General features: G+C 42.9%; 1 protein-coding gene across 1 annotated transcript in view; it reads right to left on the bottom strand.

The window, feature by feature from the left end:
- Positions 1-25,464, bottom strand: part of ca10a (carbonic anhydrase Xa) — a gene marked incomplete at its 3' end in the record, with an annotated part of 353,940 nt that overhangs the window by 282,104 nt on the left and 46,372 nt on the right. Inside the window, exon 2 of the mRNA XM_079260972.1 lies at positions 17,723-17,797. Coding sequence (XP_079117098.1) covers positions 17,723-17,797 — 75 coding nt within the window. The remainder of the gene's footprint in view (positions 1-17,722; positions 17,798-25,464) is intronic.

Consider the following 25,464-nt stretch of genomic DNA (forward strand, 5'->3'; position numbering starts at 1 on the left):
AGTAACTTGGAGCGTGAGTTCTTGTGGTTTCGGCGGAGATGAAAAGGAGAGCGTGGAGAGAAAGTTTTCCTGTTGTGGAAACCTGTGTGACTGACAGCTTCACTCTGACCGGAGCAACTGCAGGATTTAAAGGAGGTGAGAAAAGTGACTGCACCCATCATCACAGGGTTACTGTCAGCCGAGAGGAATATTTTTCAATTTCACTTTTTTTTTTTCCATTTGCCTGGTTCTTTAAGTTCCCCCCATCCCTCCATCCATCGTTCAACTCTATTTATCCCCTCTGCTCTCTTTCTCTTAACCTCCACTCTGCAGCCTCAGCTTTCATCTCCTTGCTTGGTCTAACTCGGACTTGACTTCTCACACACACACACACACACACACACACACACACAACAACCCACCTCCTTTCTTTCATCTTCTGTCTTCTCGGCTGCCATTTCTTCTCCTCTCCTTCTCGCTCTGCCTCTCCTCTCTATGAAACTAATCCAAACCTCTTTGTTTATATTCCATTTGTTCCTTTTTCTTTCTGTTGTTTTATCTTTCTTTTACTCTTCTTCTCTTTCCTTTTCCTCTTCATCCTGATTGCCTCTTTTCTTCTTGTCCTCCTCTGATCCTGTCTTTTTCTTTCTTCTCTTCTTTTTTCCATCTGCTTTCTTGCTTTCCATGTTTTCTTTCTTCATTCATCTCTCCATTAATCTCCTTGCAAACCTTTTTCCATGTACTTAACGTCTCTCTTCATGTCTTTTCCCCGTTTTTTCTCCCTTTCTGTTCATATCTTCTTTCATGTTTTCTTCTTCTATTCATTTCTTTTCTCTCCTTTCCTCTGTTATCCATCCCATCCTTCATCCAAGCTTTTATTTCATCCATTTCTTGTCTTTTTCTTTTCTTCCTTTCTTTATCTTCCTCCTTTTCTCTCTCCAGCCATCTTCACATCTTTCTCCCTCTTTAATCCACTTCTTTCTTTTTATCTGCTCATTTTTATTTTCTCTTTCTCTATCCTTTTCTCCTCTCTTTCCTCCACTCCTCCCCTCCTGGTGAGTCCTCCTCATCCTCCTCTCCTGTCAGTCAGCGGAGGGTAAATAAAGGGGAGGTTATGAGGGCCATCCTGTCTGAACCCCATCCATCACACTGCCACTTAATACCAACAGCTGTCACTGTGAGCACTCTGATGTGTGTGTGTGTAAGTGTGTGTGTAGGTGTGTGTGTTTCTAGCATTTTTTTAAGATCACATTGGTAATCGACAGTTTTTCAGAAATGTAAATAAAATGTCTGAACATCAGCTCAGCATGTTTCTCTTCGCTCTGCTGAAACTGAATTATTTTGCTTCCTCTGTGTGTGTGTGTGTGTGTGTGTGTGTGTAATTGCAGGCCTGCGGAGCTGACAGTGAGCAGGCATTTCTCCGAACGTGAACAGTGTCAGACGCATTCAGGGGGACAGAGAAGGAGACTCTGGTCCTGCAGCAGGAGACCATTTTGTTTGGGACTAAAAGTGTCCGTCGAGCACAACGTCATGTCCAGCAGGTCCGGCTCTCCTCCCGTTTCCTCTCTTCTCTTTTACTTCCTCTTTTCTGTCTCTCTGTTTCCATGTCTTTTCCTTTTCTGTCCATACTTGTTTTTTCTGCATCTCGTCTCCGATGCATCCTGTCCTCATCTTTCATCCGTCCTTTTCTCTTCCCTTCTGTACACCGTTTTCCTCCCTGTCCATGTCTTCTGTTTCACCTTTGTCTTTCCCTTTTCCAGTCTTTTGTCTCTTTCTTTTCAGCCTGTTTTCTGTGTGGAACAGCAGTTCTAAATGTAGAAAAAAAGTAATCAACTAATCAGGCAAAATGACTAATGATGCAAAGCAAGTTAGTGAACGACGGTGTGTATGAGGAGGATGAGAAACACACACTCACCATCCACTTTATCAGGTCCATCTGACAAAAATACTAGGTCTGTGATGATATGCTTTGGTCCCAATTCGATTGCAATTTTGTGAGTGACTATTCGATTTAAATTGCGATTCTCACAATTCTTCAATTTTGCTAATTTTTGTAGATTAAAAACAAAATAAATGTATAAAACTTTTTTTTTGCTCATCATTTTTCTTCATTTCAATTAGGAAAAACAACACAATAAGCCAGATTATCATTCTACTGTGATAATGCTCAAAAAGACAAGGAAAAAGATCAATAAAAACCAAAATTTTAATAATGGATTATTTTTATTTATTTGAAAAAAAAAGGATTTTTTTTTTTAAAGAAGATCGATTTTAAAATTGTGAAGCATAAAAATCCAGATTTTCAATTTTTCAATTTGATTTTCTCACCCCTAATAAATACACTTCTCAAAAGATAAAGGGAACACTTAAACAACACGATGTAACTCCAAGTCAACCACACTTCTGTGAAATGGAACTGTCCACTTGGGAAGCAACACTTGTTGACAACCCGTTCCACATGTTGTTGTGCAAATGGAATAGACAACAGGTGGAAATTATTGGCAATTGGCAAGACCAACCCAATAAAGGAGTGGTTCTGCAGGTGGAGACCACAGACCACTTCTCAGTTCCGATGCTTTCTGGCTGATGTTTTGGTCTGAATGCTGGCGGTGCTTTCACTCTAGTGGTAGCATGAGACGGAGTCTACAACCCACACAAGTGGCTCAGGTAGTGCAGCTCATCCAGGATGGCACATCAATGCCAGCTGTGGCAAGAAGGTTTGCTGTGTCTGTCAGCGTAGTGTCCAGAGCATGGAGGCACTACCAGGAGACAGGCCAGTACATCAGGAGACGTGGAGGAGGCCGTGGGAGGGCAACAACCCAGCAGCAGGACCGCTACCTCCTTCTTCTGGTATGAGGGCCCGACGTCCACAGGTGGGGGTTGTGCTTACAGCCCAACACCGTGCAGGACGTTTGGCATTTGCCAGAGAACACCAAGGTTGGCAAATTCTCCACCGGCGCCCTGTGCTCTTCACAGATGGAAGCAGATTCACACTGAGCACATGTGACAGGCGTGACAGTCTGGAGATGCCGTGGAGAACGTTCTGCTGTCTGCAACATCCTCCAGCTTGACCAGTTTGGCAGTGGGTCAGTAATGGTGTGGGGGGGCATTTCTTTGGAGGGCCGCACAGCCCTCCATGTGCTCGCCAGAGGTAGCCTGACTGCCATTAGGTACCGAGATGAGATCCTCAGACCCCTTGTGGGACCATATGCTGGTGCGGTTGGCCCTGGGTTCCTCCTAATGCAAGACAATACTAGACCTCATGTGGCTGGAGTGTGTCAGCAGTTCCTGCAACATGAAGGCATTGATGTTATGGACTGGCCCACCCGTTCCCCAGACCTGAATCCAGCTGAGCACATCTGGGACATCATGTCTCGCTCCATCCACCAACGCCAAGTTGCACCACAGACTGTCCAGGAGTTGGTGGATGCTTTAGTCCAGGTCTGGGAGGAGATCCCTCAGGAGAACATCCGTCGCCTCATCAGGAGCACGCCCAGGCATTGTAGGGAGGTCATACAGGCACGGGGAGGCCACACACACTACTGAGCCTCATTTTGACTTGTTTACAGGACATTAAATCAAAGTTGTAGTGTGTTTTTCTACTTTCATTTGGGGTAGAACTCCAAAACCCAAGGGCGTAACTTTAGGTTCACCATTGGGGGGGTTGCGCTCTTTGCCTGTTTTTTCACTTGTTTAATTATTCACATTTGCAAAACTCATCCAGGTAATTTGGTGGGTCTGTATAAGAAATGTATTGTGGTACTTTTACTGTGATTTACTTGACATTATTGCAGCTGTGTACTTGACCATTTATGACACGATGACAAAGTAATGCCTGGTACGTCCTACTGTATTTAGGCACTAGTTAGCAAGGCCATGGCAGCTTCTAGTCAGCTGATTTTGTGCTTGTGTCAACTTTAAATGAAAAAAAAAAAAAATTTCCATTAAAAACATGGACTAGAAAATGTAAACACATTGCTGTAATGAACCTGGGAATATTCAGTGCATACAAACTGTATTACTTCCTGTGGTTGAGATGCTGCTGCTTCACCTGACTCCTCCTGTCCATCCTCCAGAAATCTCACCAGGACTTTCCTCTCTCTTTCAGATCTCCTTAGATTATTTCCATTATTTACTAAATTATTGACAAAATGTTACTGTGATTACTAATGATCACGTCTGTATAAAAACAGGAACTATGGCAAAAAGATTAACGTTAGCAAGAAACATGGAATGATGAAGAAAAAAGATGAATTAAACAAAAACACAAAAAAAACACCCTAAAAACTATCAAAATCTCTACTAATTCAATTATTTATGATTACAAAATATTATTTACAGGAGGTATCTGGACAAAAACACTGCAAAGAACGCGTGTAGCGTTCGACATATCTGCAGCAGTTTGTTCTTACGGGAGAAAAGGACAGATCTCCATGTCTCGTCTGGGAACTCACACAGACCATTTATTGTAACTGCGCATGCCCACAAAAAAAACAAAACATTTCGGTGCACGCAGGCACACGTGGTATTGTGACATCAATACGCATGCTATTTAACATGGCTTTGTTATTCATATTGTGAAATGTCCTCAACAACGCGCTAATATTCGCTAAATCACCGCTACGATGCTGCAGATGTTCGCTCAGTCTCCGCTGCTGCTTCCCGCGGCTGCTCACTTTACCCCGCCCTCTTGTGCGTACCCCCGGGAAAACCATAACAGGTCACATATCAACGGAAAGATACTTTTCTCAGCTTTCAGAATCCATTGGAACTACGTTGATAGTGTAAATGGTTGCGGAGTTACGCTAGTTTGAATCGCGGGGTGTCATTTTCTATCGGCGGCGATAGAATCATTATGGTATGTTTTGGGGGGTTGTGTTGGCTGAAAAACCAGACCTCCATGGGTTGATACATTTGATTTTTATTGATAATTTTTATGTGGTTTTGTTGTCAGCACATTCAACTATGAAAAGAGCAAAGTATTTAATAAAAACTTTTTAGTCATTCAGATCTACAGTTACTTTAGTGTTCCCTTTATTTTTTTGAGCAGTGAATATCTAACAGCCAACAGGAAGTCCAGTAAGCATTGGTTCCAGCCAAGACATGCAGAACATCCTCTCTGAACACGCCCAACCTTGAAGCAGACAGTCTCCAGTAGCAGAAGACCACACCGGGTGCCAGAGTACCGCAGAAGAAAAAACCCAATCATGCTGCAGGCTCCAGGGATGGACATGATGAATGTGTCAGTGCATCATCAAGACGAGTCAGAAGACACCAGTTTAAAGGTCAGAAAGTCGATCAGATCGTTGTGACAGTAAATAATCAGAGACGCCAACAGAGTCCATCATATCAGTCCTCCATCAAGAGCTGAGACAGTGGAGAGGAAAACCTTCATCAGAGCCAAGACCAGGACCATGAAGGACAACCTTCACCAGGTCCTGAACCAGGAAGGAAACCTCCATCAAGACCAGAACCAGGAAGGAAAATCTCCATCAAGACCAGAATCAGGAAGGAAAACCTCCACCAGAGCCATGACCAGTAGGGCTTACTTCCACTAGAGCCAGGATGGAAAACTTCCAACAGGACCAGAACCACGAAAGAAAAACCTCTACCAGAACCAGGACCAGGACCAGTAGGACTTACCTCCACCAGAACCAGGAAGGAAAACCTCCAACAAGACCAGAAGCAGGAAGGAAAACCTCCATCAAGACCAGAACCAGGAACAAAACCTCCATCAAGACCAGAACCAGGAACAAAAACCTCCATCAAGACCATAACCAGGAATGAAAACCTCCATCAAGACCAGAACCAGGAACAAAAACCTCCATCAAGACCAGAATCAGGAAGGAAAACCTCCACCAGAGCCATGACCAGTAGGGCTTACTTCCACTAGAGCCAGGATGGAAAACTTCCAACAGGACCAGAACCACGAAAGAAAAACCTCTACCAGAACCAGGACCAGGACCAGTAGGACTTACCTCCACCAGAACCAGGAAGGAAAACCTCCAACAAGACCAGAACCAGGAAGGAAAACCTCCAACAAGACCAGAACCAGGAAGGAAAACCTCCATCAAGACCAGAACCAGGAACAAAACCTCCATCAAGACCAGAACCAGGAACAAAAACCTCCATCAAGACCAGAACCAGGAACAAAAACCTCCATCAAGACCAGAAGCAGGAAGGAAAACCTCCATCAAGACCAGAACCAGGAACAAAACCTCCATCAAGACCAGAACCAGGAACAAAAACCTCCATCAAGACCATAACCAGGAATGAAAACCTCCATCAAGACCAGAACCAGGAACAAAAACCTCCATCAAGACCAGAATCAGGAAGGAAAACATCCACCAGAGCCATGACCAGTAGGGCTTACTTCCACTAGAGCCAGGATGGAAAACTTCCAACAGGACCAGAACCACGAAAGAAAAACCTCTACCAGAACCAGGACCAGGACCAGTAGGACTTACCTCCACCAGAACCAGGAAGGAAAACCTCCAACAAGACCAGAACCAGGAAGGAAAACCTCCAACAAGACAAGAACCAGGAAGGAAAACCTCCAACAAGACCAGAACCAGGAAGGAAAACCTCCATCAAGACCAGAACCAGGAACAAAACCTCCATCAAGACCAGAACCAGGAACAAAAACCTCCATCAAGACCATAACCAGGAATGAAAACCTCCATCAAGACCAGAACCAGGAACAAAAACCTCCATCAAGACCATAACCAGGAATGAAAACCTCCATCAAGACCAGAACCAGGAACAAAACCTCCATCAAGACCAGAACCAGGAACAAAAACCTCCATCAAGACCAGAACCAGGAACAAAAACCTCCAACAAGACCAGAACCAGGAAGGAAAACCTCCATCAAGACCAGAACCAGGAACAAAAACCTCCATCAAGACCAGAATCAGGAAGGAAAACCTCCATCAAGACCATAACCAGGAATGAAAACCTCCATCAAGACCAGAACCAGGAACAAAAACCTCCATCAAGACCAGAATCAGGAAGGAAAACATCCACCAGAGCCATGACCAGTAGGGCTTACTTCCACTAGAGCCAGGATGGAAAACTTCCAACAGGACCAGAACCACGAAAGAAAAACCTCTACCAGAACCAGGACCAGGACCAGTAGGACTTACCTCCACCAGAACCAGGAAGGAAAACCTCCAACAAGACCAGAACCAGGAAGGAAAACCTCCAACAAGACCAGAACCAGGAAGGAAAACCTCCAACAAGACCAGAACCAGGAAGGAAAACCTCCATCAAGACCAGAACCAGGAACAAAACCTCCATCAAGACCAGAACCAGGAACAAAAACCTCCATCAAGACCATAACCAGGAATGAAAACCTCCATCAAGACCAGAACCAGGAACAAAAACCTCCATCAAGACCATAACCAGGAATGAAAACCTCCATCAAGACCAGAACCAGGAACAAAACCTCCATCAAGACCAGAACCAGGAACGAAAACCTCCATCAAGACCAGAACCAGGAACAAAAACCTCCAACAAGACCAGAACCAGGAAGGAAAACCTCCATCAAGACCAGAACCAGGAACAAAAACCTCCATCAAGACCAGAATCAGGAAGGAAAACCTCCATCAAGACCATAACCAGGAATGAAAACCTCCATCAAGACCAGAACCAGGAACAAAAACCTCCATCAAGACCAGAATCAGGAAGGAAAACCTCCACCAGAGCCATGACCAGTAGGGCTTACTTCCACTAGAGCCAGGATGGAAAACTTCCAACAGGACCAGAACCACGAAAGAAAAACCTCCACCAGAACCAGGACCAGGACCAGTAGGACTTACCTCCACCAGAACCAGGAAGGAAAACCTCCATCAAGACCAGAACCAGGAAGGAAAACCTCCAACAAGACCAGAACCAGGAAGGAAAACCTCCAACAAGACCAGAACCACGAAAGAAAAACCTCCACCAGAACCAGGACCAGGACCAGTAGGACTTACCTCCACCAGAACCAGGAAGGAAAACCTCCATCAAGACCAGAACCAGGAAGGAAAACCTCCAACAAGACCAGAACCAGGAATGAAAACCTCCATCAAGACCAGAACCAGGAACAAAAACCTCCATCAAGACCAGAACCAGGAACAAAAACCTCCATCAAGACCAGAACCAGGAATGAAAACCTCCATCAAGACCAGAACCAGGAACAAGCATGAGGAAATGATCAGAGGAAGACTTTTCCTGGTTGGAGAGAAGTCAGAGAAGAGACAGGAAGCAGTATGGACGCTTTGTTGGGGAACGCCACCATCCCAAAAACACCCAGAACTCAGGAGAGCTTCTTCAAAAGGACGTTTTTTCACGCTGAAACCAGCAGTGTCACATGGCTGAATCAAGCTTCAAAACTTCACTTGCCATGGTAATTTTCTATTTGTCAGGTCAAAGCATTGTTTCCCGCCGAAGTCAGGAAAATGGAAGCATTTTTGTCTGGGTGTCCGGTTTCAGGACTTCTGTATGATGGAGGAGGAAACTTCTGCCTCAGAGAAATAAATAATAAACCTAAATGAGTTGAAGGAAAACTGATGCACAGTGCTTTCTGTCCCATTCGAGGGAACCTTGGCAGTAAACTACGAAGTAGAAATTTCACCGTGATGGGACGGGGGGTTTCCACCGAGTCCACAGCCGTGCAGCGCTGGCTGTAAGAAACCATCTCCTGCAGTCTGATGGCCTTCATCCCCCCATGACAGCCCTCTCTCCTCAAACGCAGTGCAGCGGCTCTGCAACATTTTCGTGTCGGTTTTCTACCAACGGAGCCGAGGCTGTTCTTCAGAACAAGCTGCTGATGTGAGGCTGGATGTTCGGTCTCTTCCTGCCAGCGACAAACCGTGCACTGCCCTGCGGCGGGCGTGTGCACGCTTCAAATGGCTTTTCGATCAGTGATTACCGCTTGAAGAAGAGCTCGTTATCTGGCAGTTTTATACAAATTGCAGGTCAATTAGCTTCTTCCACCGAGTTCAGCTGAAGAAACAAATGAGAACAAGTACATAGAACAACACTTGAGGGGACTTTAAGAGAGTGCTGCAGGACTTTGCAGCTGAAATTCTTTAATTGATGCTTCCTTATTGTCTCAGTGGGATCTGCAAATGTTTGTTAATCAGCTGCTGGAAACACATCAAACAAGGCCGTAAAAGCAGCAGATGAAATGAAATCCTGGTGACGAGCAGCTGTGACGAAGAGCTTCTGCTTCAGACAAAGCTTCAGAATGAGGAGATAAACGGTAGCGTTGGATAATTAGAGCGGATGCTTCACTTTTAAGATCAAGAGCTGTCCTCCATGCTTGGTTAAGAGCCCAAAGCAGCACGTTATCTTATTAAAATCAGCGGGAACGGCGTGGCAGCAGGGCTCCATATTGTTTCAGCTAATTTGATGTTTAAGATGTTAATGTCTCTTGATTTATGTCTTTTTTCATCTACGACAGCATAATAAAGGACCTGCATGTGTTAAAACGGTATTAACCTGAAACATGCAGGTAGAGTCACATATGATGTAACGTACGGTGGCCCTGAGTTACCAAAAAAATATTCCAATTAAAGAGAAAACAACCCAGTTAGATAGAGCCTTGTCTAACTTAATCCCAGTTTTTATTTCTGGAAACCAGTATGAGTGTCCTCATTTGAGATTGGACAGAGCTGAACAAGGGAACGCCAGATACTAATGCTCAGATGTTTAAATGATCACAGATTTTCTAATTAAATATTAATGTGAGTAACAAATAAATGGAAATCTAGTGGAATAATTATGAACAGAAAACACTGTAGGGATATGTACTTCCTGTTTGGGTGGCATGGCCTTTCCCTCGTCTTGTTGACTCCAACAGTTCAGAGAATGAATTATTATTATTCATAATAAACATTAAATGGTTCTTACCAACTCTTCTTTCGTATTCTATGGCCTCACCATGAATGTACCCCTTGGTTGCAGGTCTGCCTCTTATTGGCTTGTCATGACATTTTACACTTCCTCAACCAATCATCATCGCTCATACAGTGGCATCACCTACAAAAGCCCCCAGTTTCATAATGTTCCACATTGTATTGCTGGTAAACAGTTAGATTACTGGTAATATATTACAGACCACCACCACCCCCCCACCCCCCAGGGGAAACCTGCAACCTTCAGCCCTGCAGTTTTGCTTCTACTACCACCTCTCTCTTCCCATGGGAGCCATCTTCCAGCGCTCATATACCGGCAGACGCAGTGCTTTGGAACATTTGTCCCTCTGTGGGGTTGTAACCCTGCTGATACTCCCCCTGTGGGAGTGATTTGATGGGGCAGCGCTACATAGCTCTGTGGCTTTCCCCATGTTAGGTCCCACCCGAGGCTAATAAGACAGTATGTGGAGGTTGGGAGGGGGGATTCGAAGGGATGAGCACTGAGGCCAATTTGAGGGCAGAGAGCCATGTGAGAGCGCTGATGCTTTATGGAGTTAATGTTGGTAGAGTCAAGTCTCTCTGGATTCCATTCCAGCTTTATTTGGCCATTTTTCCCACATGGATCCATATTATCCGTCGTCATTGTTGTTGATCTGGATTAGAACGTTTAACAGCCTGCTAATGCTGTATTTGTAGAAATAATCAGGATGAGTGTTGCTGCTAATTCTATTAGTCATTGTTGTACATCCAATAATTATGGTAATTTAAGCAAATTAAATCTTTGGCGTAGTTCAAAGTGGAATTAAGAACCTTGTTGGGAATATTTAGTGTTTTCCACCAAGTTGGAGAGCTGCTTCTCTACGATACCAACCGTTCCCGGTTTGTCAGACATCTCCTCTGAGACGTCTGCCTTCATCCCAACACAAAGCAGGAAAATGGAGTTTTCTGCATTGTTCTCGTGTGAGTTATTCATGCAAACAGCAGCAAATCCTTTTAGATACAAGGTGACATTTTGAGAATTTCCCAGTTAATTACACCAAATGTTTACTTTACATCCATGTTTTTTTTTTCTCAAAATTCTTCTTTTCAGATTGATAATAAGAGGTATTGAAACAAAATATTTTTAAAGGATATACAGAATTAAACCCAAATTGTGCATATCCCACCATCAGACAGACATGGTCTTTTTTCATATGAAAAAGAATTATCACTGGAGTTTTCTGGAGTAGTATAAAATTTCATATATACACATACATGTAATTACCATGTTTACCTCAATTATAAAAAGGACAATAAGAGGTGCATATATATATATATACATATATACATATATACATATACATATATACATATATATATATATATATATATATATATATATATATATATATATATATATATATATATATATATATATATATATATATATATATATATATATATATATAAGGATCTTTTGGAAGGTTTTTCCTCCCCAGATTTTCTCTGCAGAAGTGAAATGTAATGGGAGTTCCAACAAGATGAGAGCTAGACTCTAGTCTGGCCATAAAATCACTTTAACCCTCCCTTTCTAACGTTTCTACTATCAACAGCCCCCCGAGGTACACTCTAATCTAAATACCCACCTTTCCCCACAGTCCACACTGCTTCTTTGAGCCCATGCATTCATAATGTAGCCATACAATTTCTTAAAAAAAGTGATGGCACTCAGCCTAAGGCGATCTGAGACCCTCAGCCTGTAAATCAGTCTATTCTCTTTCACACGAGGCCCCTGTTACACATTTGAAAGAAAGCAATCATAAACTGGCACTATACAGTAAACGACACAATAGCAAAGAGGTGCATCAGTCTTCAGGTTCATAAAGTTCAGGCCAACCAGACTCACTTCGCCATGCAGCCACAGTCATCACAATCAGGGAAAGAGACACTGATGGAGACAGACAGACAGACAGTAAAAGATGCAGATCTCAGAGGTGGATGTATGTGAAATCTGAAGTCCAAAAAGTCCAATTTATCTCTCAAATGATCCCACGTTCCGGAGCAGCACAGCGAATGCGTGGCTGTGCTGGACTGAAGCAATGCGCAGGCCATTCATTTTTCACTTCAAGGTTAAACTGACTGCACAAGCTGGCCTCAGTGTGTGTTTGGCAATACACAGCAGGAGGGAAGACATGAAATGCGAATGAAAGCTCAGCACTGAGAGCTGCGTTTTAATTAAAATACTATTAGTGAAGTGTAGACAACTGATTACGTGTGAATACTGGGGAGAAAAAGGTTTGCATAGTTTATGTTTGAGAAGATTAAGCAGAATGAGCAAATTCAGTGGCGCTTTGCAAAGATGTGGAGTTAAAGCTCAGGACTTATGAGGCTTTGGGGAACTGTAGCGGGATCAGCTGAAGGTCCAGATGCACCTCCCAGGTTCTGAGTCAGCTCTTTGCTGGATTTGTTTCTAGTCTGCTGTAGATAGCTGTGTTTTTGTTTTCAGGCCTGACATGTCTTCTTTTGTCCTCCACTTCTGTCTCAGAGCACACACCATGCTGACATATGTCACTTTTATTTCAGCTAACAGCTCTTTGGGAATAACTATGAGTTAGGTGCCCTTTTATGCTGAACTTATTTATAGGTTGATATCAAACAGCTTAGCAGACAAAGAAAAAGCCAAATTATTTGTCTGAAAACGATTTAGTACAAGGATGCAACTAGAACTTACAAAGCAGAAAATAACAAAAGAAAAGACCTTCAGAAAGCTTGAGAGCTGCAGATCAAGACCTTGTTAAACAGCCGCCGAAACGGCTGTATCCCTGGCAACAAAATGTGAAGATGGCTGAAATTTTAGCAAAACACTGGAGAGGTTTAGTTTCCACTAAACCCTTCCTGCTTTGGGTGGGAGTTTGTTCCTTTTCCAACCAGCAGGTCTGGAGAAAACAACACTGTATTTATTACACGAGGATGAAACCGATTTAATCTGGCTTGTGAAGCGTGTTCCAACAACATGGATGCTCCACACACATCCGCAGAAGAAAAGTTTTATTCATTTAACACATTTAATAGTGGACATCAATGATGTTTTATATGTCTAAATGTTAGATGTGGTCACATACCGTCCCCATCCGTTCCCGAGTTGTGGCTTCCAATAGCTGCTGTTTGTTTGTGATCAGCCTCATGACATCATGAAGGTGGTGCTGCAGCTTTTAGAGCTTTAGATGTTTTTAGGATTCACACTGCAGAAGGTTTGAGTAGTCCAAGAGTGTTTAATGACAAAGACTCAGGAGGAATCAGCTTCTGGGGTTTGAAGGTGGACTGGTGAATGCTGTGGAGGACTGAGCTGGTTTCAGGGAGACCAGGTGTGTGTTCATCTGGTGATCAGGTGTAGTGGTTGGAGAGGCAGGATAAGCTGAGTAATTGCAGGTGTGGTCAGGAACACAAGGCGTGACGTACACATAGAGTTGCCTGTTCATTCAGAGACACCATGGTAAAAAGAAAAAAAGTGGCATAAATATGCAGCTGTCATGTATGTGGACCCACAGAAAGTGGAAACATACAGACACACACATCTGGGAACATCTGGGAACGTTGTCACATCTCAGCTTTTTTGCTGGCAAAAATGAAAGTTTGCTAAAAATGAGTTTTTAGGGTTCAATCCTTCTCGATTTGTATTTAATTTTTTAAGAAGTTCCTGTAAATATGCCGAAAAATTGTCCTGTGATTGGCTGCTACAAACATAATTATTCACAGATAAGAAGAGATCGTTCCCCGTGCTGAAGAGATGAAGAAGTCCAGAGAAAGACCTGATACGTAGCGAGCGGCTATAAATGCCAACAGTCCACAGTTCGGGATCATTTTGTGACCGGCGAGCTGCACTTCTGCTTCAAACACCACAGAACCATTACAGGTAAAGTACACTAAAAACACGTGTTGAAAGGTAAATCTGTAATATTTCATATCTTGATGGGTGGAGACCCTCGATAAGCAAAACAAAGAAGAACTTTGTGATAATGTTGAGCTTCACTGCTGATGAAACCGAACAGATCAGACCAGGAAATTGAACATGTGACCACTGTGTGGGTTTGTTTCACCGTGCGACGGCAGGTCGATGGGAAGGTCATGGCTCAGTCCTCCTCTAGCTTTACTGCATGTGTTTTAGCCTTCACAGTGAGGGAATTCTATAACTTTATGGCATTATAGATGGTTAAAAACACAAAATATGTTACATTTCCTGCTACTGACATGACTTTTAAATGTCGCCTCCCTGGTGACGTGTTCCAGGGACTTCCCTCTGGGGGGAGACCCTGGGGGAGACCCAGGACACGATGGAGGGATTATATCTCTCGGCTGGCCTGGGAACGCCTCGGGATCCCCCCCGCTTCCCTGCTTAGGCTGCTGCCCCCGCGACCCGACCCCGGATAAGCAGCAGAAGATGGATGGATGGATGGATGGATGGACTTTTAAATGCTCAATCGAGCTTCTCATAAGAACCATAGTTCTGGTATTATTGGTCTTTTTCCCAACCCTCAAGTGGATCTAAATTTAATTTTGTGAACTACCAAGAGAAGTTCTACTAAACCAGTTACAGAATCCAGTAACATTGTCTCCGCCTGAAAAGCTTGTTAGCTCGCTTGGATGGAGGCTCTCCCTATCTCTGCTACTTTTGGTCCTTTGACAGTCTAATAAGTTTAAATAGACTTTAGCAGCACGGCAAGCCCTCGAGTTTCGAGTGTGGAAAAACTTTAATAACATCATTTTCTTTGTGTTTTTGTATTGCCATGTTAAATAAAGTCATGAGGCACAAACTAATGAGGGCATAACTTACATAATAATACAGAAACACTTATTCTGTATGCTGCTGCGGCGAGGAGCCCACTTTGGAGACACAGTACGATAATAAAGGGTTGAGTTATTGAAACATGTTAGTGCTGCAGGAAGAAGCACGGCAGTGAGGGCGGCTGATGAAGGATCGCAAAGCTTTTAACCCCAACTTAAAGAGTTAAACGTTGAGACACTGCCAGGGAGCCAAAGGTGAGGGAAGAGGGGGACGTGAAGCAGCACTTACAGCTATCTGACCTTTACCAAATTTAAAGCTAATTGAGAGCGCTCTAAAAGGATAAGCAAAGGTCAGTCACAGTGATACCAGCCTGAGAATGAGATTTCATCTGATTTGCTAACCCCGGGGTGCGAATGTTCCACGATGCCAGGCCGCAGATTTTGACCTCGGCAGAGAGACGCTTCAGCGAAGCTAAATAAGCCATTAACAGGTGAAAAGAAGCAGAGAGCGCTCACAGCTCGGCTGCCATTACCATCCCACAGCCGAGTGGAGCTCAACAGCGCTAATATTGCTTTTCCCAGGGAGGGAGAAAAATCATTTCCATTTCAATTTCTACTGAATTATTCCGGCTGCCAATCAAAACACAGAAAGTCACAAGTTTTGTTAAAAACCCTCCCTAACTCTTGATAACACATCTGAAAAGCAGACTGCACAGGCATTTCCAGAGCCGCTGCCCTGGGAGGAGTAACTGAGGTGTGGTTGGAGAAGTTTAAGAATATTAAGCTAGTTCTACCAGACTGCTGCTATGAGGGAGTATACCATTACCCGGATGGGCCCCCGTATGCATATCCAGCACTGGAATCTGTTCTCACCGTCAATAAGAATACGTTCCATCAACATGGCTTTTCTCTGCACCATTAAATTGGTCTTCATTTGCAGCGCAAAGCCTTTTCCGTTTCCTATCCCAGCTGTGAAATCCTGCCGGCTGCAGAACAAGGTAACTAGAGCTGGGAATTCTCCGCCGGGCCGCGGGAGGATCATGAACGGTGTTTAACCGCTCCAGCTGTTGTACGCTGGTTAGTAAAGCAAGGGCGCCGTGAAGAACTGCTCAAAGAGATAGCAGAGATATAAACGGAGCGGCAAAAAGTGTAGCGCGCCGATGCCAGAGGGGAGGACAAACAGGCTCTTATTTATGTATGTCTGGACTAGCTGGGTTTGTGTTTGCTTTGAGAAAGAGGTGCCTTTACTCACTGTGTACACACCACCACACCACACTACATGACTGAGCTAGCTTGCATCGCTGTTCAGCTCCCTGGGGCTTTGCTCTTAACCTCAGCCTTCAACACAACAAGGCAACTGTAATCCTCAGCACGCATTTAAAATTTCAAAATTCACTTTCAAGCATCTGTTGCTGTTTGCTACAGAGCTGCATGTCCCTCACACGGACATGGAAACGCCTGTAACTAAGGGGGGAAGGGTTTGGAGAAAGGGTGGATCTGGTGGTAGACGTGAGTTTTAGCAGCTTCTGGTAATTATTAACATGTTTATAATTTGACTGAATTCAGGAACAACAGCGGCTCAGTCAGCATAGACCAGTGTTTCTCAGTTCCGGTCCTCAGCCCCCCCTCTCCTGTCCTGCATGTTTCAGACATGATCCTCCTCCAAAGCACCTGAGTCCGATTATTGAACTTCCTCAAGTTCTTTGCAGCCTGTTAACGAGTCTTTATTTCATTCAGGTGTGTTAAAGTAGGGTTGCCTATGAAACATGGGGGGGGGGGGGGGGGGGGGGGGGGGCTGAGGACCGGAATTGAGAAACACTGGTATAGACTAACTACACCTTACACACAAGCTTATCAAACCAGATGCAAAGGTTGTTTTACTTTGGTAATGAAGAAGAAATCCCACAATGGTGAAACTGGGAAGAGTAAGAAAATATCCAACCTCCACCATCCTACTTTTTTGGACCCTTCCCTTGGGGTCCCAGTCTTCCCAGTCTGACCCACAGTATAGAGGTTTATACACTGCAACCCACAGAATGGTGTGTTTAAATACTGCCGTGGCTACAGGCCATAAAAAAGACTGAATGAAAAACTCCTGGATGTCTGACATTCTCCTCCTTTGTTTTGAGGTCAAGTTCTTCTTGACTTGAAGCATCGCATCTCCAAAGCTGGATTCATCCGCGCATGGCGTCTGCATGAGCTCGGTTACGGCTTCATCGCTGTATGCTCTGCGTAGCTCCACGGAGGCATGATGTGCACCTCTGCCAGACCTGATGTGCACCAATATGAAATTATGGACTTGAGAGGATTTCTGATTGACAAAGACAACACATGGATCTGGAAATGAGTATTCGATTGCTGTGTGGACAGCTTGGGGAGTTAAGGGTTTGGTCTGAACCCACATATAGTGAAACAGATTTCAGATAGATCCTTACAGAGACAGAGACAACCATTCCCATTTCAACGTGACGTTGGATATCATGAATGTTTACACCAGACCTGATTTCAAGTCTGTTAGCAGCAAAGCTAGCTAGCCCATTTCCAGGTGATCTATATTCACTCTGTTCAGTGATGTGGAGAGAGAAAAGAGTTGGCTGTGGTGTGTTTTATACCAGATGTGTTTCCACACTTAATACTTCAAATGAAATGAAACACTTTGAAGCTGTATTTAATGTTGAAACATAAAGCTTTCCAAAGCAACCAAACAAGATGTCCTCCATGTTGCTAATTGTTACTCAAACATTTTCATTCAGGAGAACATTAATATTTTGCATATAAATGAGGTTGTCTACAGAAAAGCATCTGAAGGTAATAACTGACCCGATATGCAGATACAAAACAAGATGGAAAAGGTCGAAAGAACAGCGAGACTGTCAGTCAATCACACAAAAACTACATGACATAATGGGAAAGGACAAAGAGGAATGAGAAGTAAAGCTACTGCCGGGAGCAAGGTGGCTCAATGCCGTCTCAAATCTACAGTACGCTCAACATCAAGCTGAAACGCTCACTGTGAGTGTATGCAGAGAAATCTGTATTCTCTGGGAAACCTGTTGGCATCAAAGTGCTGTTTGGAGGCTTACCTGGAACAAAGCTGCCCTGCACCACCTCCTTGTACGCCCACCATCCTTCGTGAATCTTCGGCTGATTTGGTTGAGCTGAGAGGCGAAGAGAAGAAAGGAAACACACGATGAAACACTTGATGACAGAAACATCAGGTTTCTGCAGACGACCCCGATGATCCCCACACACCCTGCTGACATTCCCAGCAGGAAGCTTCAGAAAACAGTCTCTGGAGATGATTTCAGAGGAAATGGAGAGAGTTTAACCGCTTATTACTGAATTAACCAACACACACACACACACACACACACGCTGACTGATGCAAAGACTTCCTGAGTGTTGCAGACATGCCTTCTGTATGAGCTGGGAAAGAAATCTGCAGATTACTGCACGGTGATACAGTAGGATTGAGGTGAGAGAAGGTCTCAGCACAAAGAGGGAGTTTTGACTGAGAATTACCTACTAAGACTTTGGGATATTGCTTTTTACCCCCTGCTTCCAGTTCATTCACCAAACACAAAACAGCCGGGCTTAATGGCAGGTCCAGAGGTTGCCCTGCTTGCTTGGCTTTGATGGGAGTTGAGTTGACCGAACAGACCTCCTCTCTGCGCTATCCACTCGTCGCAGCCTCGCTGCAGGAACGCTGCAGAGCAGCTTCAATTACAGAGGGGTGGGCTACCTGGGCACGGTCCAGGAAAAAGGCTGTTTTCCAAACCTCGGCAGTCACAAATTGAAAAGTTGGTTGGGTGGAGGCAGCAGAGGGGTTCCGCCGAAGAAAAACAACCTGCTCAGGTTTCTTAACTTCTTTCTTAATGTCTTAAACTGTTTCTCCATTTTATGTTAAATTAACTTGAAATAAGGAGCAAACTTTGGTGCTCCGGCCAAATAAGCAGCAGAATCAGGGTTTCCAAACCAGCAGGTAAGCTGGCCTCCTGCCCAGCACTGCTGGCAAGGAAACCAGTTACTCTCCAGCACAAGATCATTTAGATTCCCGTACAGTCCGTTTACTAAAAGCTGTGCAGCCTGCAAACCTCCTCACACACCTGGTTGTAAACTAAACAACAGAATTCACCTGTCAGCCTTCCAGAAGAAGATCTTTTAGCAACTTCTGGCAAGAATCATTTTTTTAAATAAAAACAAAGCTGAAGAAAAGTTTTGGAAACCGCTATGGATAGTGGTCCATTTCCTTCTAAAGGAGGAGAAATCGTGGCGTTTACAACATGTTGTGGAAAAAAGTCTGTCAATAACCAGGAGTCTGGTTCTGAAGAGAAGAGAAAATAAGAATTAACAGAATAATACAAATCGCAATTTAGAGACACAGTTCGGAGGTCCGACAGGGGGGAAAGTCTGAAAATGCTCCAACTGAGTTCCACACCGAATCCTCCTGACCCTCACATCAGGCGTCAGTTGCCTGTCCTAAATCAGTGTTATGGTAAAGAAGAATGGTCTGTCATTAGCTGGAACACTCTTTAAAGGAAGAGAGTGTTCTAGTTAATCAGATCCCAGATGTGTGAATGCAGACATGTGTCTGGAAGGAGAATAAACAGACACTTTGTAACCTAGCTTAGTTCTTAAGTTCATCATGACCTCTTCAGACCTACACAACAACCATCAGAAATTAATATATGCTAAGGATTATAAAATATATGAAAATCTAAGTTAGAACATAAAATTTTCACAACTAACTTTAACCCTTTAACACCTGAACCAAGACATAATGGACCAAGGTTATTTTTTATCTGAAGTCTTTATTTGGCCCTTTATCAAAATGTAAAATACACGGATAAATAAATTTTTTGTAAATATATTCAGGTTATTACTGTGTGATACATCAGAATGATTACAGTGCAAAAAATACCACCATGGCGCAGAAAGATCTGTTTGTAGACAACATGATGTGGAGGAAAGTTTTTACCATGATGTCATGCAACAGGATGCAGAAGCTTTACGTATCGGATCATAGACTGTATATAAAGAGATGGACGGAGCCTCTGTGACGTCACCCGTAGGTTTCTGAAGAGCTGAATTGAAGCTCGGTGGGCGGTTCCTACCATCACCATGTTGGCAGCATCATGCACGTCGTCTCGCCCGGAAAATACAAATATGGGCAAAGAGGTGGAGCTGAGAGGGGGGCCGTGAGCGTCATGGTTGATGATTGACATCGAGCGAACTCCGAGCTTTCTGTAGCTAAAAGCTAACCGAGCTAACCTGGAGATAACAGGAGCTAACCAGCTAACGGAGGTAAGCGGGCTAAAGCTAAGTCACATTGTTAACCGGCTAAAAACCGTGGTTGTTCTACGTTCTTCTTACTTGAAGCTAGAGATTGGTACCTGTCAATCAAAAAGAACACGCCCCTAAATTTGCCGAACTTCGAGATTAAATTACTTTAAAATGGGCGAGTTAGAAAAATATCACTCCCCCCACAGTTGTCATGAAGGTAAACCGGACCTATTAAACCTAAAATGTATTTTTGTACCAGGCTGTAAACATGTTTATTTCTGCTGTAAACATGTTTATTTCTGCTGTGAAGTTGGTCTTTTTAACATGGGAGTCTATGGGGATTTGCTCTGTTTTGCAGCCCCTAGTGGATGAAAGGGGAACTGCAGTTTTATGCACTTCCACATATGCTTCACTTTTAACCACCGGAGGTTGCCGCTTGGTATTGGATAGAATAAATTAGGCGTCACACAGTTAACTAGAAAAGCTTGTGGAGAGAGTAGAGCTTCACCTGGTGAGGATGCTTGGATGACGCCAAAATTTCCCTGTTGATATAATACCATTAGCTTATTGTAATTTTCATCCTTACTGATTTATACCTCTTGCTCCTTAAAGGAAAATCCCAACTGTACACGGTACAACAGTATCTTTAATGGTGTGGAATATAAATAAAAATCAAGAAAATAACTAAAAAAAAAAAAAAAAATAAATAAATCTATAAGAAGTTATACCGGTGAGTAAAATAAACTAAACATGAAATAATAAGATAAAAAAGACACATGAAAGACAACAGAATGCTCAGCAACTTCCGTTAAATGGCTAAAATATCAACTTAAAACCTCATCATCACTAAGAGTAGCAGCAGTAAAAGCGTTACTTCATCATCTAAAACTCCCAGCAGTGAAAACACGTCCACGCTGTGCAGCGACGCGATATCTCCAAACTGAGAAAGTATTGTATCAGTTGTGTTGACTTGCAGATGTCAAAACATCGTCTTCAAAGTACCAAAAGAGATAAAAAACATCCGTTATTTTAGCCTGTGATGGACTGGTGGCCTGGCCAGGGTCCACCCCGCCTCTCAGCCAACGCTTACAGATTTTCAGTTCATAATGATTACACTTCAGTAACAAAAGGTGCTCATTTCCAACTAACTTCATTCTTCTATCAGCTAGAAAGAAGTGAGAAATTATTCGGGCAGATTTGATTTAAATTGCGACATGTACAAAACTTTTTTTCCTCATCATTTTTCTTTATTTAGGAGAAAACAACCCGGTAGCCAGACCATCATTCTGCTGCCTTAATGCCCAGAAGACAAGTAAAAAGATCAATAAAAACAATAAAAATGACAAATAAGTTTAGATTAAATTATTTTCATTTATTTGGAAAAAAAAAAGTTTTTTTTTTTAACAAAAACATGAATTTTAAAACTGTGAAGCAAAAAATCCCAACTTTTGATATTTTAGATTCACCACCATGTTTAAACACAATAACAAACTTGTCAAGCTTCCTTCATCCAAGCAGCCGAACTCAAAACTCTGAACGGCTGACGGGAGCGTTCAGGGGAGGCAAATGGCACGCCATGAATTCATGACATGAATGTTTCCATCCCTTGTGGAAAACTGATCACGCCGCTGCATGTCGGAAACCTGCAGGAAGAAAAAGTCGGTTCCATCCGAACAGAAAGGATAAACATCAGTTTAACAAGCATTGATTTCTTCTTCCATGTATGTTGATAAGAGCAGAGCTGATTGATTTCCTCTGACTGTTGTAACACAAAACATCTTTATTCTGAGTGGGCTTGATTTCTTATTAGACTCTAAATAAATGCAGCTAAACGATGCAGGACAACTACAAAATATAACTTTGTTTTTTAAATAAAAACAGTTTCTTTGTTAAACCAGCAACAGCCACATTTGGGTTTAACGCAGCAGAATTACACTAACTGGATTACAAACTGCAACCAATTACACTGCTCAAAGTGAAAAAGCAGAGAGCATATGACTGTAATGAGTTCTGCAGATCAGATATGCATCACTGACTGAGCTTATTGCCAAGTTTTTGCTCATCTCCTGAGCTTTATCACAAAGCTACACCCAGTTGTTGCTACTGATCTCTGCAGCAGCTGTGCAGCGTAGCAGGAGATGCACGCAGCTTTAACCATACTTAACACAGAATATATTGGTAGTACTACAACACACTGTTCTCATCATGTTCTATGAGATAAAACCTCAGCAGTAAGAAAACTAATGAGTGGCCAGCATTCAGTGTGTGTTTGTATGTGTGTGTATGTGTGTGTGTGTGTACTACTGGAACTTGTAGGGAGAGCCTTTGGGACTCTGGCTTGTGTAAGTAACATAAAGGCCTGTGGACACAATCCTCTTACAAGATCCTGACGCACATACAGATGCTGTTCTTTCTCTCTCGCTCGCAACGTGCACTGCGATCGAATCTATAAAAGTGCAGCAGCTGAATAGAATAAAACAGCCTTTTTCGCTTTAATTAGAGCGAATGTGAGGCAGTTTTATCGCTTTCCGTTTGAGAAAAATGGCCGCTGAGATGCTGCAATGATAAATTCTGCGAGGGGAATCGATCCCTGTGGGAAAGCAGAGCCGTCCCGTCTACCGAACCGCAGCACTAATTACAACCACCTACGTTACAACGGAACAGCACTTTCTGAAAGAAAGAACAAAGATGTTGTGAATAAAACCAAACATGACTTAAAATTAGTCTAACAATTAAAAAAAAAAAAAGATTGTTTTCATTCAGTATTACAGCAAACACTGAAAACAGAAACTTATATTTAAAAAAGACATTTTCAGACCAATATGTTAGATGTTAAATATTTATGTTTTATTGAAGAGATTTAATTATTTTTATATTTATTCATTTGATCTTATAAGGCCATGTCAATGTTTAAACTAATCTTACTTAAAAAACAATAATATACTGCACCTTTTAATATTTTCTCCTTATTCAAATTTGTCATTAAGTGTAAAAATCATTCAGTATAACACATAATGAAGTCTACATTTGAGCTCATCGTCTCACATTTCCTCATCATATCTTTATTCATAGATGTGTGAACAGTTTGTATCGTAAACCAGAAATAAACTCATCCAGCCACTTTACCAGCTCTAATCAGCCAATCACACGTTTAGTCATGTAGACTTGGTGAAGACAACATGCTAAAGTTAAAACTGAGTGTGGTTGTGGGTTTGAGAATTTACTGGATTTATGGGTTTACAGAGAAGGTCTGAAGAAGAGAAAACATCCAGCTGTTGATGTCAGAGGTCAGAGAGGGATGGACAGACTGGCTGGAGATGATGTCGCCACACTGAAAGATGCCTCTCAACGTGTGAAAAATACAGGAAATAACTAGACGAATTGTAAGCAAACTTCACCTGAAAAGCCCCCGTAGGAGCTGCAGCTGGAACTGGATGATCTCCAGTCTGAAACTGTCTAAGAGGAAAAGTTCAACTCTCTTCAACTCTCTGGATGAGTTTAACGCTTCATCAAACCCAGCCAAACATCCAGAAGGATGGCTGGTGTGGTTTAGCTTAATGTGTGTGTGAACAGACTTTCAGTATGACGAACACCAACAGATCCCAGCTGAGAGATGAACACTTTGGATCCCTTCAGAGAACTCATTCATTCATTTTCTGAAACTGCTTAGTCCAATGAGGGGTCACGGGGAAGCTGGAGCCTATCCCAGCAGTCTTTGGGTGAAAGGCAGGGTACACCCTGGACAGCTCGCCGGTCCATCACAGGCCAACACAAACAGACGAACAACCACTCACTCCTACGGGGAATTTAGAGTAACCAGTTAACCTAACATGCAGGTCTTTGGACGGTGGGAGGAAGCCGGAGTACCCAGAGAGAACGTGCAAACTCCAAAAATAAAAGACCAACACTTGAGCCTCCCCCAGCCTAGGCACCAGTGACCTTCGTGCTGTGAGGTCACAGTGCTAACCACCACCGGACAGATCCCTTCAGAGAACTACCACAACAAAACTCCAGTTTTTGACTCACTGGCAAAAAAGGGTGATCAGCAACACTGTTCCCTCTGAAAATGATTGTAAATATTGACACTAATGCCTTTTTAATGTGAATGCCCATTCACATTATTGAGTTCCTGTTCTTTCTATCTTATTATTATTATTCTATATTATTCTGCTGATTTTTGCCGTGCTACTAGTCCTGCACCATTCAAGTCACTTCAATCACTCAGATCTTAAACTGTGCAGCTCCTTCAGGACATGTGTGCTACAATTTCTTTTATTTTAAATCTTTGTAGTTTTTGAGATATTTAATATTTTATAAAAATAAATTCAGCCTTGTGATTGGATGAAAGTCCTTCAAACCACATGCGGATTGGATGTTGAAAAAATTCCGCTTGGTGATTGGTCGGTTTTTGCATAATAAGCTGAAAACAGCTTCAACAGGTGTTTGGAGCTCTGCACCGGTTTGCACTGGTTACTAGGTTAAGTCAGGGTGTTTCAAACTGGAGGTCCTGGGTTCAAGTCCCAGTGAGGGCTGGATATAATAAATGTAAGATGTGCATCCTTTTCAATTTCTTATACTTACACAATTCCATTTCAATCATTCAGCATAGTTCAATAAATGGGCATTCACATTTACTGTTATTTCAATAATAGCTGGTTCTAGTTTTACATTTTTGTTCGATCTGAATGCATCTGGTGTTCGTCTGTCAAACCATAAACCAACTGCTGAACCAAAAGTTTTGCCAATCCCTGCTTTCTGAGCACAGTGTAGCATCTTCTGATGGAAACCTCCAGCAGGATGATGCACCATGTCACAAAGCTCACATCATCTCCACCATGACGATGAGTTCACTGTCCTCCAACGGCCTCCACAGTCACCAGATCTCAGTCCAGCAGAGCAGCTTTGGGACGTGGTGGAACGGGAGATTCTCATCATGATGTGCAGCAACAATGTGATGCTTCATATAAAAATGGAGTAAAATTTCTAAGGAATGTTTCCAACAGCTTGTTCAGTCCGTCACAGCAAGAATTAAGGCAGGTTTGGAGAGAAAGGGGTCTAACCCGGTACTAGCAGATGGGACGTGATGAAGTGGACAGTGGGTGGATGTCCATCAAAGCAACACTGACTGACTATCTGTTATATGTGAGACATTACAAACACTACATCCAGTGTGTAATGTCAGATGTTTAAGTAAAAGTGTTTAATCATCCTTTATGTTATCCTTATGTAAGATATAAATTTGACAAGTAATAAAACAAAATGACGAAAGTTGGAACCCAGTCCTGCAGACTGCTGTCATGACAACAGAGGAGGTGTAGCAGAAGACAGTGAAGAAAGAGGAAAAGCAAAGCGGTGTGAGAAGCACTGCTCCATTTCTCACACTGTCTGCTTGCGGCCTAAAACACACTTCCTGACATCAGCAAAAAGAAAATGCCTCCCACCTTATGAAGCAAAAGCAGACAAGCTGCTGCAGAAGGTGAGATGCAGGAGGGAGGCTTAATGGATTGTTGTTTTCCATTTAACAGTCTCCTGAAGACTGTTC

The sequence above is a fragment of the Telmatherina bonti genome (assembly GCF_933228915.1).
Source record: "Telmatherina bonti genome assembly, chromosome: 21".
NCBI lineage: Eukaryota > Metazoa > Chordata > Actinopteri > Atheriniformes > Telmatherinidae > Telmatherina > Telmatherina bonti.